At 48.5% G+C, this 14,906-nt stretch overlaps 6 protein-coding genes across 6 annotated transcripts; all 6 read left to right on the plus strand.

The window, feature by feature from the left end:
- Nucleotides 1-601: 601 nt before the first annotated feature.
- On the plus strand, nt 602-2,682 carry N7478_009646 (C2H2-type zinc finger protein; the record flags this gene model as incomplete). Its single annotated transcript, XM_056925860.1, has 2 exons — nt 602-2,452; nt 2,509-2,682. The coding sequence occupies 2 exons, from the start codon at nt 602-604 to the stop codon at nt 2,680-2,682; spliced, it is 2,025 nt and encodes a 674-aa protein (XP_056775230.1).
- Nucleotides 2,683-4,400: 1,718 nt separating this feature from the next.
- Nucleotides 4,401-5,040, plus strand: N7478_009647 (uncharacterized protein; the record flags this gene model as incomplete). The annotated part of the gene is made up of 3 exons (XM_056925861.1): nt 4,401-4,512; nt 4,618-4,718; nt 4,819-5,040. 3 exons carry the CDS (start codon nt 4,401-4,403, stop codon nt 5,038-5,040), a joined length of 435 nt encoding a protein of 144 aa, XP_056775231.1.
- Nucleotides 5,041-5,851: 811 nt separating this feature from the next.
- N7478_009648 (DNA replication factor Cdt1 C-terminal domain-containing protein) lies at nt 5,852-7,300 on the plus strand (the record flags this gene model as incomplete). Its single annotated transcript, XM_056925862.1, has 1 exon — nt 5,852-7,300. The coding sequence occupies one exon, from the start codon at nt 5,852-5,854 to the stop codon at nt 7,298-7,300; it is 1,449 nt and encodes a 482-aa protein (XP_056775232.1).
- Nucleotides 7,301-7,752: 452 nt separating this feature from the next.
- N7478_009649 (mismatch repair ATPase MSH2) lies at nt 7,753-10,645 on the plus strand (the record flags this gene model as incomplete). The annotated part of the gene is made up of 2 exons (XM_056925863.1): nt 7,753-7,776; nt 7,838-10,645. 2 exons carry the CDS (start codon nt 7,753-7,755, stop codon nt 10,643-10,645), a joined length of 2,832 nt encoding a protein of 943 aa, XP_056775233.1.
- A 1,007-nt stretch (nt 10,646-11,652) lies between these two features.
- N7478_009650 (phosphatidylinositol N-acetylglucosaminyltransferase) lies at nt 11,653-13,964 on the plus strand (the record flags this gene model as incomplete). Its single annotated transcript, XM_056925864.1, has 3 exons — nt 11,653-11,787; nt 11,880-13,565; nt 13,620-13,964. The coding sequence occupies 3 exons, from the start codon at nt 11,653-11,655 to the stop codon at nt 13,962-13,964; spliced, it is 2,166 nt and encodes a 721-aa protein (XP_056775234.1).
- A 252-nt stretch (nt 13,965-14,216) lies between these two features.
- N7478_009651 (uncharacterized protein) lies at nt 14,217-14,889 on the plus strand (the record flags this gene model as incomplete). The annotated part of the gene is made up of 2 exons (XM_056925865.1): nt 14,217-14,382; nt 14,459-14,889. The coding sequence occupies 2 exons, from the start codon at nt 14,217-14,219 to the stop codon at nt 14,887-14,889; spliced, it is 597 nt and encodes a 198-aa protein (XP_056775235.1).
- Between the last annotated feature and the right edge of the window lie 17 nt (nt 14,890-14,906).

Genomic DNA, 14,906 nt, shown 5'->3' on the forward strand with positions numbered 1-14,906 from the left:
TTGCGATCGGCTAACAGGTTCCCTCTTTCTTTCTTTCTTACATATCCTTTTCTTCCTCAACCCTTGCGTCCGCCAACTCTTGCTGCATTCCAACCTCCCTGGGGTAAGCGCCAACGATCAAGTGGGATATACTATACACAACACAGAAAACCTGCTGAGAATATCCGTACGTGCTCCAAAAATTTTCTTTTTGTGTTATAGTATGCAGACTCCAGGACATCGCGATCTTTTTTTTTCTCTCTTGATTTTCTTTTTTTTTTTTTTTCCCCGTCATTTTTCCCCTTGATCCAACTGTTTTTCTTTTTGTTTTTCTTTTCTGTAGTGGGATGATGTCTAATCTGTGTGTGCAATGTTGACAGTCACCCTGGCCATCAGACTCCGCGTCTCTCTCCCCTCCAATACTATCTCCGTAGCACTGCGGCTCCTGCGACAACTCACAACCCACCATTAGATCTTAAAATATCCCCACGGGATTTGGGGGTCCATAAGGGAAAAGCGGATCGGGTTGCCGGCCTTGTCGCGACCGGATAGGGTTTGCCTCTGGCCCCCCTCCCCCTCCGAGACCTTGACATCACCCGCCTCCACTTCTTACGTCGCCAATATGGCCTCTTTCCATCCTGTCAACAACTCGGCCGCGACCGATGACCACGCTATGGATGGTGCGACCACCCCCCGCGCTCTTCCCAACCGCGTGCAGGCCACGCCGGATCGATCTCCTATCGAGGAACAGCGATCAGAGGACCTAAAGACAAACATAGGAAGCGAAAGCTCGCACACAACTTTTTCCGGCCATGCGAGGACATCTTCGTCCATCTCAGACGAGATGATGAACGATTCTGACGGAGAACGCGATGGTTCCGACCACGAAGGAGAACCAGGAAACGCACCACCATCGAAAAAGAAGAAAGGACAACGCTTTTTCTGCACAGATTTCCCACCTTGCAACCTAAGTTTCACTCGAAGTGAGCATCTAGCCCGCCATATTCGGAAACATACCGGGGAGCGACCATTTCAATGTCATTGTTCTCGGCGTTTCTCAAGACTCGATAACCTCCGCCAACACGCCCAAACAGTCCATGTGAATGAGGACATACCAGGAGATTCCCTCGCTGCTACTGGTACTCGGTTCCAGCGCCAGGTACGGACCGACCGTGTACGTCCACCGGGTCGCGCTCGAGCAGGAACGACTGGCAGCACAGGTGGTCATAGCCGGGGCCACAGCAGAAACCTATCAACTTCAAGCATTACCTCTACGGCCTCAACATATAGCCAACCTCCCGAACTTCGGCGTCGCCCTCCGCCGTTAATGATGGCCAACGATCTAACCGGTCGCTCGCGCTTAGGCCTTGATCCCATGGGAGAGCCACCGAGTACTCCACCCAGTCAGATTCGGGGATTTCCGGGACCGGCAGCAAGTGGCTCGCCATATACACCTTCTACCATGTATGCGAACGGGGCAAATGGAAGCCCTCAGTACGCCTCGCCTATGTCTGGGGCAGCACATGGTTTCTGGGAGGGCAAGACAGCCGCTCGGAGGCTTTCGGTACCGACTAGCAGTAATCCATTTTTGGCTCAACATGGCGCCCCATACCCTCCACCTTACGTCAACTCTTCCGCGGGTCCGCAATACCCTAACGCTGCGGGTGTATTTGCAAGCCCCACTAACACCAATCACCCTCCATCAAGAGACGAGAGCACTATTAGTGCAGCCGAAGCTGAGATGCGACGACGAACATGGCACCCTTCAACGTACCAGGTATTTGGCCGACCGTCAACTAGTGGATTGAGTCAATATCATACACCCGACACTGTTCAACCTTCATTTGGAAGTAACAGCAGCAACAAAAATGCTCCCTCCGACCAGCCCCCTCGACTACCTGGAATCGAGAGCTTCGACAAAGTCGTCTCCCAACACCGTCCTCTGACTCCTCCCACTCGCAAAGCAAGCCCAATGCAATTGGACGGCCACGGCCGCCCACCACCAGTAAACCATGCATTCAGCTCGGGATTCAACTACGCCCAACCGTCAGTCCGCCCTGCGCCCCCGATTTCAGGTCCAGGCCACCGTCGAGGACATGTATCCTGGGATATGTCATTACACACCAACCTCACGGGGCTAGACATTCGAGACCGACGTTCATCACGGGATGCATCGCAATGGAGTCAACAAACCATTGCCGAGCTTCAAAATGTCTCATCTCGACCCTCATCATCCTATCAACCAACCTTTGGGCCTACAGCCGAAAGAAGCCCAGAGCTGAACCGGGGTCATGCTCACAGTCTGTCAACGGGCAGTCGACCAGCACACACATCTCCCGAAGATTCTAGCAGCAGCGAGGGTGTTAACACTCCATCAACTGCCTCACTTGAGTACCATCCAGCAATTGTACACAGCAGCGGATATATTGAATCACACGACTCATCGTTGCCATCCGATCATCACCCTCAACCGGTAGGAAATTCTATTCGAACAGACGGCTCTCGCCTCGGTTACTAATGCCGTCATAGATCTGTGGTCAACGAGATTCTCACACCGACGGCTACCACGGCCATTCAGAACAAGAGCCCCGAACCAATGTCTTTAACGACTCATCTGCCCGGGATTCCGGCATGGGTCGCTTAGAGGCTTTAGTCGCGGTTGCAACTAGTGAGAACAAGAGTGCCACGAAGTTGTTCTTGTAAATTGTTGATGCGACTTAACAAACCAAACCATTGGAGGACCCTTATATATCTCATCATAACGTCCTTTCTCCCTCCTCCTCCTCCTCCGTTCAACAAATTATTCTCGACATTTATCCCGCCCATTCTCATGAAACAAGGGCATTTGGGTTCCCTCAACGTCTCATTTTCCGTTTCCTTTTTCTATCTCTATTCTCGGGGATTTATGTAAAGCCCTTGACGAACTGACGACGTGACGAATCTATACGTGAACTGGAATTCAGTCTTTTTTCTTTTTCTTTCCTTTTCTTTCCTTTCTTCCTTTCTTCCTTTGATTTTTGACTTTCTTGGTTCAGTCTATGCTTGGAGTCTACGTCTCATGGATTACGTCTTATGGATAACGGCCTTTTGTTATTTGTTACAGGGTTGCCGGCTTCGTTGCATATCCTGGGCGTTTGTGCAGGAGTGTATGGATGGCATCGTGTGCATGACGATACCCCAGCCTCGATCTATTGGTGTTACTTACCACGATATCTCTCTCTACCTTACCCTGAACTTCTTCTCTTATTCTCTCCTCTCATCTCTTCTCCTCTTTGATCGTGGCATGGCCTCGAACTTGAACTTGAACACTCCATTGGATTGGTAGCGTGTTTCTTTTTCTTTTTTGTCATTCCATTGGATTCCATTTTCATTTTCATTCCATTTTCATGTCTGATGCCCCCTCACGGCTTTCTAGTTCCCGTTTTTGTCTTACTATACTCATTTTTAAATGATGGTGGATCATGTCATGTCGCCTACGGACTTTACCAGAATTCTTGATGAAATCTTTAAACGCCAATACGATTGAAATGCAAGTTAACTTCCAACTCGAATCTCGTACTTAATTTAGTCCCTAGTATTACCTGATCGTATTCGTCCTCGTAAACCATCTCGGCGTGGCGGTCTGATCCTGATAAACCCTTACCCCGCATGTTAGCAGTACTAGTCCATAGGTACCCACCCACATGTGCACCAGGTAAGTCAGTCCTTCACGACAAAACCAACCAAATCAACTCAACTCAACATATTTATAAACCTCACTATTCTCAATTGAATTTAAGGAATTCATTCACGGACCCAAACTCCCAAATGAATGATGAGGGATATCTCCCGAACCTTGGTTGAGGCTCGAAACCCCAAACCCGGACATGACCAGCCGGTGACGTCGACCGCGGCCTTCAACCCGGACTACGAGGACTAGACCTTGGAAGCATGCACCTGAGCTCCCCCATTCCCCAATGGAACTTCAATGTGAACCCCACCATGAAACAAGATGAAATCAACCCCGGAAAGAAAAGCAGACCAGCTATAGACAGCTAACTTACCTTGACCCTACCGAAATTTAACTCTCCAATCCACGTATAAGTAGAGCCCATGTATAAGCAGAAAAGGGCAAGCTTAGCAACGATACAATTGAAATAGACTACAATGAAATACTAGAAAATAAATCTCTAAGTTTAGACTCCACAACTAGAACCCGATGCACATGCAACTTGAACTGAACTTGAAAGTCAAAGTAAAACAACCGACAGACGTCATAGTCTGGTGACGGGCTTCCGGAAGGTTCAAGTATTAAACCAGAACAGAACCCATTTTCACAGCTCAACATACTTTCAACGATCTCACCCACATACCTAATTCACATTCGACCTTGAAATACCTACACATTACAAAAACCATATCACATCACATCCACATTCACCATGCCACAGAGTCGAGTGGGCGCCTACCTGGGTCTCGCCGCTGTCGGTGCAGGCGGGTACTACCTCTACCGAGCGGGCGGGGATGTAAAGGGTGCAGGGAAAGCGATGCAAAGTATGTATTTTTACCTTTCATTTAACTCTTGATTTCATGAGCTCTAGCAGCGGGTATCACTTGAATTAAAGAATGGGGAACTAATACTAATGCCCCACTCTACAGTTGACGCGGACAAAGCGCGCGAGAAGCTTCCCCGCGGCGAAAGTGCACAGAAAGCGGGACAAAGTGCCGGAAAGGAAGCCGGAGCTGTTGTTGATGAAGCGGTATGTTATATTTTACAAAAGACACAGATTTCAACCTTCGGACTGTGTCGTGCTGTGTTGTACACTGTATGTGGATCACTGACATCTATACTGCCTATAGATTGACAACGCCCGATCCACATTCAAGCTTGATGAGAGGATTCCCGAGTTGAAGCAGAATGGAAAGGAGAAGTTGGACGAAGGAAAGAAGCAGATTGATGGCCTTCGAAAAGATACAAAGGATAGAGTCTCGTCGGAGATTGATAAGTTGGATCGCAATGTTGAGGAGAAGGCTGCTGAGGCGAAGGGGACGGTCTCTGGTTGGTTCGGTGGAAAGAAATAGATGATTCAATTTGAAGTTGTGGGCTTCTAAGGTGTAGTGCCTATCTATTTCTGTTTCTATTTCAAGCTCTGATCGAGGTTTGTGTCGGTTTGAGCTGGTTCTATTCTATGTTAATGTCTGCAAGTAATGCTACTGAATATGATCTATTCTCGGAAGCTGGTCTACTAGAATGTACGGAGTATATGACAAGGATTCTGCACATGTGGCTAGAGTGAAGTTTTCCGAGGTCTTGTAGGATGTGATTTGGACTTACTTGTCGAGTCTGGGTGCAATTGGGATCATTATCGGCATCTTGTGGTAGTAAGTGGAGGTGCTTTTAGTATCCCGGCCCAACGTGCGGGAGGTCGCAACATTCCAATACCAGTCAATCACCGCAGCGACCAGAATGTCAACTCCAAGCAAGACTCGAGAATTTTCAATTTTTCATATTTTATCCCACCCATTTCCAGTTTCCAATTGACCTCCTTATTCTTGCAAGAAAATTACAAAAATCTATCTAAGATTGTACCTAATTTCGCGCTGTCGATTTTCGTGTTCACGTGGAGTCACGTACGCGTCTCACTTTAACCCAAAACGCGACTCGACGCGCTAGCAAGTTTCAACCCTTAAACCCGCCTCACATCCCTCCTTCCTCCACCTCTACATCTCGCACACGCTTTCCTCTTTTTTCCTCCTCATTAACAAGTTTTAGTATCTCGGTATCTCTTACCCTGACTATTATCCAATCCCAACTTAATTTATCAGTCGCAACTTCCATCCCTGCAATCCGATCCGCTCGAATCCAGAAAGCGCCGCAAAATTTGCAGCTGCGATGCCGCGTCTTACAAGGGCAAGCTGCCTTACCCAAAACCAACCTGCTATTCAAATATTCACCAAGGCAACCAAGGCTGGTATCACGCCACAATTGCCCGCCAAAAAAACCGTGTCACTTCCCGTTTCGCCGTCGAAGAAGCGAAAATTGCAGGAACTCGAGAATGTGGAAACTGCGGGCCCGAAGCCTGCTGCGGAAGACGAAGAATCACCTTCCAAGACATTGAAGATTAGCCAGTTATCTGTTTCATCGCCTCGAAGCGGCCACTATGCCTCGCCAAAACGTACTCCTAGTCGCCGAGCCCGTGTCTCTACCATTGCCGAGAGCCCCTCTACTCCTAGCACGCCTTCGAAACAAAGGACCATCAACTTTGAAAAGGCCGCACCAACACCGAGGGAGACTATCTCAGCACCACGCGTCGACTGTATTACCGATTTTATGAACCTTTTCACGGCATTCATCCAAGCCCTTGCTATTCATGGCGCGCACAATGGTCCAATCACCCCTGCTGATCTCCGAGAATTTCTTCCCAGCATTACTCGAATTTGGAAGAAGCGCAAGGTGCAAGTCAAGGATATTCAGCGTCTTGTCTGGGTATGGGATCACACCTTGAAGGCCAAGGACGTTTCATACCGCCTCGCAAACTATGGACTCGGAAAAGTGTGCCTTGAACACGCCGTGAAAATCGACGAAACCACCTCCGCCTTGCAAGACGCGTTTGAACAAGCCATTGATGTGCTCTGGGAGCAAACAGAAGAATCGCTATCCCAACTTGATGAAGAGGAGCGCCCGAATGCTTTCATCGAGACTCTGGGTCTTGCTCTTGTCCACGAATCTCTTACCCCGTTCACCGCGTTCCAGAAGGGCCAGCAACGTCTTCAAGATCTGAGAGGTGGTGTTATTCGCAACAAGGCCGAGAAACTTCGCACAGAGAATCTCCTCACCGGCTCCAAGCCCCAGGTTGCTGCCAACCACCGTCGCCAGGGTCTACTCGAGCGACTTAAGAGCAAGCAGCTGCACCAGTCCAAGCTTCCTCCCCCGCCTAGCAAGCAAGAGGTTGTTCGTCGTTCCGCAGCTGATCATGCCGAAGAGGTGGCTGGTATTCTTGCACTTCTTCGCCCAGCCGGATACGTGGGCACTGGTATCAAAGCCATGCTCGCCAACCAACGCAAGCCATTCACCCTTGACAATATCATTAGCCAGATTCGCGGCTCTGTTCGCAACCCCGTTCCCGTGGAGGAAATCCAAGTTTGTCTTGAAATCCTGGCGGATCCTCGTGTTGCTGGGCATTGGATCAGCTTTGTAACTGTCAACGGATCAAAGTCAGTTGTGTTGAAATCTTGCAAGGATATTGCGGCGAAAGAAATCGGCGCGAAGGTGGCCTCGTTGAAGGCCGAGTGGGAGAACAAGACACCTTGTTCCGTGTCGAACCCTCTTATGCGCATCTAAAGAACCTTGTTGGAGTCTTTTGATGCTGCCGTTTTTGTTTATTCTTTTTGTTTTCTGTCATCCGTCGAGCCGGTCTTGCTCACGGTCTTTGCATAAGCGTGTTGATGATACCCTCCTGTACCCTAGCATATCATGTTCCCCCAGTCCCATGAGACTCAAGTATGTAATATTAGTCACTAGCCAACTACAAATAATAGTTAACCACTATCAAGAAAGAACACCGTTTTTCCTCATAAATAATCCACATTAACAATGAACTCTTATCGTGCATCAAAAAATTGCTCCACCATAGACCAATCTCGGGATTAATCTTCCACTTAACGCGCGACGCGTCACACGTGACCGCGTCGATCTGGCCGGCGCGTCTCCATCTTATCCAGCTGCACAGCGAATCCTACACAGCTCGGTGACAACCAAGCCTTGCTGTGAATTCCTGAAAATAACCAGACAAAATGTCATCTCGACCAGATCTGAAGGTAAAAAAAGTACAAATCCATTCACAATCTCAAGCCAACCACTAACAAATTCCAACAAAAGGTCGACGACGAAGTCGGCTTCATCCGCTTCTACAAATCCCTCCCCGAAACAGACGACAATGAAACCCTCCGAATCTTTGACCGAGGCGACTGGTACTCTGCCCACGGTACCAACGCTGAATTCATCGCCAGAACAGTATACAAAACGACCTCCGTTCTTCGAAACCTCGGCCGAAGTGAAAGTAGCGGTCTAGCCTCCGTGACAATGACAGTGACTGTATTCCGAAACTTTCTCCGTGAGGCCCTCTTCCAATTAAACAAGCGGATTGAGATCTGGGTTTCGGGCGGAACAGGCAAGGGAAATTGGAAGTTGGGCAAACAAGCTAGTCCTGGTAACCTGCAAGATGTTGAAGATGAGCTAGGTAGCGTCGGTGCATTGTCTATGGAATCCGCACCGATTATCCTTGCTGTTAAGATCTCTGCTCGAGCTTCGGAGGCTAGAAATGTCGGTATCTGCTTTGCGGATGCTAGTGTGCGTGAGCTTGGCGTGAGCGAGTTTCTTGATAATGACGTCTACTCAAACTTTGAGTCACTTGTCATTCAGCTTGGTGTTAAGGAGTGTCTTGTTGTTATGGATTCTACAAAGAAGGATGTGGAAATGGGCAAGATTCGTGCTATTGCTGATAGTTGTGGAATTGCTATCTCCGAGCGACCTGCGGCTGACTTTGGGGTGCGTGATATCGAGCAAGATCTTACAAGATTGTTGCGCGATGAGCGGTCCGCTGGTACCCTTCCACAAACCGAGCTAAAGCTTGCTATGGGCTCTGCTTCTGCTTTGATCAAGTACCTTGGTGTTATGTCTGACGCGACTAATTTCGGCCAGTACCAACTTTATCAGCATGACTTGTCGCAGTACATGAAGTTGGATGCTTCTGCGCTGAGGGCGCTGAATCTGATGCCTGGGCCTCGAGATGGATCGAAGACCATGAGTCTGTTTGGTCTACTGAATCACTGTAAAACACCCGTTGGGAGTCGTTTGCTGGCTCAATGGCTCAAGCAGCCCCTTATGGATCTCGCTGTTATCGAGCAACGACAACAGCTGGTTGAGGCGTTTGTTGTGAATACTGAGCTACGTCAGACTATGCAAGAGGAGCATCTCCGTGCGATTCCTGATCTCTACCGATTGGCTAAGCGATTCCAGCGCAAGCAGGCGAATCTGGAGGATGTTGTTCGAGTTTATCAGGTTGCTATCCGTTTGCCTGGATTTGTTCGTGCACTGGAAGATGTCATGGATGAAGAATACCAGACACCTTTGGATAAAGAATACACAGCTAAGATTCGCGGCCATTCTGACAATCTGGCCAGATTGGAGGAAATGGTTGAGACTACGGTTGACTTGGATGCTTTGGAGAACCATGAATTTATTATCAAGCCTGAGTTTGATGAAAGTCTCCGCATCATTCGCAAGAAGCTTGATAAGTTGCGGTATGATATGGATATGGAGCATCGCCACGTTGCCGATGACTTGAACCAGGATATGGAGAAGAAGCTATTCTTGGAGAACCACCGAACACATGGTTGGTGTTTCCGTGTTACGCGTGCTGAAGCAGGCTGCATCCGAAATAAGAAGGGTTACCAAGAGTGCTCTACACAGAAGAACGGAGTTTACTTCACTACCTCGACTATGCAGTCCCTCCGCCGCGAGCACGATCAGTTCTCATCCAACTACAATCGGACCCAGACAGGGCTAGTTGGTGAAGTGGTCAATGTCGCCGCATCCTACTGCCCTGTTTTAGAGCAGCTTGCAGGCGTTCTTGCCCACCTCGACGTTATAGTTAGCTTTGCCCATGCATCCGTCCATGCCCCAGCCGGCTATGTTCGACCCAAAATGCACCCTCGAGGCACAGGTAACACTGTGCTCAAGGAAGCTCGTCACCCATGTATGGAGATGCAAGACGACATTTCATTCATCACCAATGACGTCTCTTTAATCCGCGACGAGTCTTCTTTCCTTGTCATCACCGGTCCCAACATGGGTGGAAAGTCCACATACATCCGACAAATCGGAGTCATCGCCCTCATGGCACAGACCGGCTGCTTTGTCCCCTGTTCTGAAGCCGAGCTGACAATCTTCGACTGCATTCTCGCTCGAGTGGGTGCTAGTGACTCCCAACTGAAAGGTGTCTCCACATTCATGGCTGAGATGCTTGAAACCGCCAACATCCTTAAATCTGCCACCTCCGAATCTCTTATTATCATCGACGAACTTGGTCGAGGAACAAGCACCTACGATGGATTCGGTCTCGCTTGGGCCATTTCCGAACACATCGTGACCGAGATCCGATGCTTCAGTCTCTTTGCAACCCACTTCCACGAATTGACCGCATTAGCGGATCGATACCCCAAATCCGTACAAAATCTGCACGTCGTCGCATTTATCGGTGATGGTGCCGACGCCGACGGTGACGCCGAGACTGACTCCAAGAAAAAGCGCCAAGTAACTCTTCTATATCGTGTCGAGCCAGGTATCTGTGATCAGTCATTCGGTATCCACGTCGCCGAACTTGTTCGCTTCCCCGACAAGGTGGTTAACATGGCCCGTCAAAAGGCCGAGGAACTTGAAGACTTCACCTCTGCTGGCCCTAACAACGCAGAGAAACAACAGCCTACACCTTCACTTGACAAGTACTCCCAGGAGGAGGTTGAAGAGGGTAGTTCTCTACTGAAGGATATGTTGGTGAAGTGGAAGGCAGAAATTGAAGGCAAGGACCTATCATCTGATCAGAAGCGCCAGATTATGCGTGATTTGGTCAATGCGGATAGCAAATTGCAAGAGAATAAGGTGTTCCAGGGCATCAAGGCTTTATGAGGATATCGGATTAGCATGACTCTTTAGTGTGGCGTTTAGGGGAAATTCAAGTCGGGATAATCAATCAAGAAGCCGGTCAATCAAATAATCTCGGATTTTTAATAAAATGTTTGTCAATACCACTTATCCCGACTTCCAAAATAATTAATTAAATAAACATTTCTTGTATATCAGATTGTTTACTTCTGTATACATTTTAGAGTTAAAATGCCAAGCCCCGTATACGTCAAGCCCAGTCACGTGGGGCCGTTCTTCACCTTTGAATGGTCTAGACACCTCAATACCGAAACCACGCGGAGCAATCAACTTAATCCCGAAGGTGCACAATCACTCGTTTAATGCCCGTCTATCCATCCCCTTACGCAGATTACACACAAAATCAACAACAAAAAACAGCTACAGCAATTTGTTGATTCCAAGTCGCAACAACCTCCCTATCGCACTCCCCACAGCAATGCGCGCATGTTAAACCGCCGCACCGCTCAAGCACCTTAATTCATGCACCCCTTTTCCATCCTTACGCTTGGGATCTTCGTTGCGGGATACACAACCGCCAGGTGGGACCTTGTTACCCGTCTATACGAATTGGCCATATTCGCTTGGGATCACGGCGTCGTGGTATGTCGGTTCACTATTGCACTTAGCCCTTAGCCCTTGTTTGGCACACCCCTCCTCCCTTCCGATTCCAAGCTCCATACACACCCATCGAACCCCGCTTATAATTATGCTATTATCAGACACGAACATTGAAGGGGTTCCTTTTTCTTTCGGTTTTCTTTTTCCTTCTAGTCCTTCCTATCAATCATTTAGCCGCGAAGGAACGTCAATTGGTAAGCTCCCTCTGAACAAGCTTCGCAAATGGACATCAAAGCTAGACACTCTATATAAGCAATGAAGCTAACATGGCCTCTCTGAAATAGCATCCGCGACACGTGGATCTCGGCGTATCCGCTCGGGAACAGTTACGCCGTCGAGGCTCCTTCTAAGAGCAAGTGGAGGATGAGAACATGATCATGAGTGATGGGTTGCTGCGAGTATTTTGGCCATATGATCTCCCGCGATCTGCTTCGCCGGGAGTGATAGTCGGATGGCGTAACTCAGAGCTGGATCTATTCGTCCTTACGGTCCTAGAAGATGTTGAGGTGGGTGAATCGATCATCAATGGACAAGCACCAGCCTTGTTCTTGCTGCCGTTTTATCTGAGAGTACGCTAACTTTGGATCTATCGCAATAGCCACGGAATGTTGAAAATGCGCTTCGGGCTGGAATTCTCTTTCGAAACAGTCCACATCCTATTGTTCGTATCTTCAATCTCTGCGGTCGGTCTCAGATGCATGTCCTTGGTTCAACCAATTCCCCTTTACCCGCGACTTCGTTCAATCCCTCCCATCTATATGTGACTACGCATCTTCCGAAAAACCAGCTTCCGCAAATATATTGTCCAGCGGAGGCAAATCTTTCAGTTCAAGTTATTATGTTTCATCGTCCTCATCCAACACGCATGGAGTATATGTCACTTGATCCGATTTCGCTGGCTTTGGGTGATAAGGTACCAAACCTGGAGAATGGAGGGCCATTATGGGGAAAGACAGAATCTGAGGAGGAGAGAGAAAAAGCTCGGTATCAAGTGTTGGTTGATAAACTTAAGCTGCACACTGTGGTGAAGCATATACCCTCGCAAAAAGAGCAGGCGCTCCCACTTATTGTCAGCCAAGTAAATTGCGCCTTCGAGATGAGCCAGCTGATGCACAAGAATTGTCATCTTATCGGAGTGCGCGCAAAACGCAGTATGAGTGTTGGAGAACGTGTCGTGGAGTCAGCGACTACCCTTTGGGGTCTTTTCGTCCTCTTCGTCGCACATATCTTCTGGCAATGGCTTTGGCCCGTTGTCACCAGGGTCTTTGTTATAGGTCTCGTGGGGCACCGGTCTGTCGCAGAAGTTGTCTTGCGGGTTCTAGAGTGGCGGGCTCGGCCAGATGCTGCGGCTATCAAAGATATTTCGGCAACGGCTCAGCAGGTTGATATACGACTTCAACAATTTTGTTACTGGCCTATACAGTACGTCAAACTGCGCCAGAGGAAAGATAACTGGGAAAGTGTGACAACAAGCCACCCGGATTATATTCGATTCTACAACAGCCTGTGGCTCGTGGCTAATGATGTGATTATTGGAATTGCTCTTGGCTCCTATATCATTGATAACGCAAACTGGGTCGCCTCTCAAATCAACACTGTTCTCACTGGTTGGACCGTTGAAGGATTACAACGCACCATCTCATGGTTGATGGATTGGCCCGCTGGCTTGAAACTCAACAATGAGCTGGCCGCTTTTCTTGGTGACCTATTCCTCTGGGTTATCGAGAATTGGGCCGCATGCATTGCCAACCTTCAGCCCTACCTCCCTCATATCATCTATATTGTTGGTTGTTCCAGCTTTGCGGGAGCCAGCATGCCAATCGCGCTATTTTCCGACCTTCTTTCCATCCTAACCGTCCATATCTACTCTTTCTACATTGCCTCTGCCCGCATCTTCAATTGGCAGCTTACAATAATTATCTCGCTTTTCCATCTCTTCCGTGGAAAGAAGCGAAACGTTTTGCGCAATCGTATAGATTCATGTGACTACGACCTCGACCAGCTTCTTCTTGGCACCATTCTCTTCACGGTGCTTTTCTTCCTCCTTCCAACCGTGATTGTCTTCTATCTGACTTTCGCCTCCGCCCGCATGTTGATCATTTCCATGAAAGCCGGCTTCGACACCTGCCTGGCATTCCTGAATCACTTCCCCCTCTTTGCTCTAATGTTACGCGTAAAGGACTCAAGGCGACTTCCCGGTGGTATTCGTTTCGAGCTCCGAGACGAAATGGACAAGCAATTAACCGACTCAAAATCTTCTACCGTATCTTACATTCACCTTGAGGTACATATAAAGTTGCCCCCATACATTACCGCAATATACTAACCCATCATCCAGTCAATCCCACTTCCCCTTCGTGCAATGTTCGACCAATACTTCCAACTAGGTCACCGACTTCGCAAACATTACCTAGCGCCCCGCGTCATCTTCTGTCTCATGACCGGCCGCTTCGTACCGCCCATTCACCGCCGAAATCTGTACAGCATGCAATATAGTATGTTGCCTGCACGCCGTGCAGGCATGGGCGAGGTGTGGTCGCTGCTTACGCAGACGAAGAAAGGGAACGGTGCAGGAGGCGGTTCTGGGTCTATGGCAGGTGGTATGGGAACTATGGGCCACCCTGTGCCTAAAGTACCGCCAAACTACGGCCAAGGAGATGTTCGGAGACGAGGACATCGTTGAATTATTGGCAGCTTCTCATAATACCCTTCTTAGCATATATAACAAATGCAATGCATTCTTTTGATAAATGATGTTTTGATACTATCTTCCGAGAAATCTATTCTTACGACTGCGGGTCTATAATTGGTGGACATAATATTGCTCCTGACGGCTGAAGAACGCTAAGCATCTTAAAATGACGTAAGCCTGGATGATAAAGGTTCAACTTTCCACGGTTCCAATCTTCAAAACAACTAAACTCGCATCGCCAAAATGACGATTACCCAGGAGCTCTCCTCATGGTTCTCCCCATCACATATTGAAATAGCTCCAGCCCTCAAAATCGGCGATAAAGCTCCATCTTGCCCGGAGCTGGCATTTCCAACAGAATCAAGAAAGCCAACCATTATCACATTCCTTCGACACTGCGGATGTCCAGGTATGTTCATAAAAATTGAACCACTTCACAAGTATTATAGTCATGGATAGTCTTGACTAAATCTCCCCCTGTACAGTTTCCGAAGTAGCATTCCTTACCATGCGGAAAGCAGCTGCTGAACATCTCGATATAAACTTTGTCGCTATCTCTCACAGCAATCAACAGTCTACAGATAAATGGCTAGAGGCAGTCGGGGGCCCTAAAGAAGGCACTTCTTCAGAATCAGTGACTGTAATCGTTGATGCAGAGCGTAATATCTATGCGAAGTGGGGCTTAGGCACCGTTTCCTGGGGCCATCTATTTAGTCCCGGTGGACTACTTGCGGTATATAAAATGGGCAAAGATCAAGGGGTTTGGAATAGGCCCACCGAAAGTGGAAGTAGGTGGCAATCTAGTGGGAATTGGGCTGTCGATGGGGAGGGCTACGTGCGCTGGGGTGGACCAGCGACAAGAGTGGATGAAGTAGTAGATATTGCGGAGGTAATGGATGCTTTGAAAAGTACTTGATAAGGATAAAGTAGCTC

The sequence above is a fragment of the Penicillium angulare genome (assembly GCF_028827245.1).
Source record: "Penicillium angulare strain IBT 27051 chromosome Unknown utg000007l_segment0_segment0, whole genome shotgun sequence".
NCBI classification, from domain to species: domain Eukaryota; kingdom Fungi; phylum Ascomycota; class Eurotiomycetes; order Eurotiales; family Aspergillaceae; genus Penicillium; species Penicillium angulare.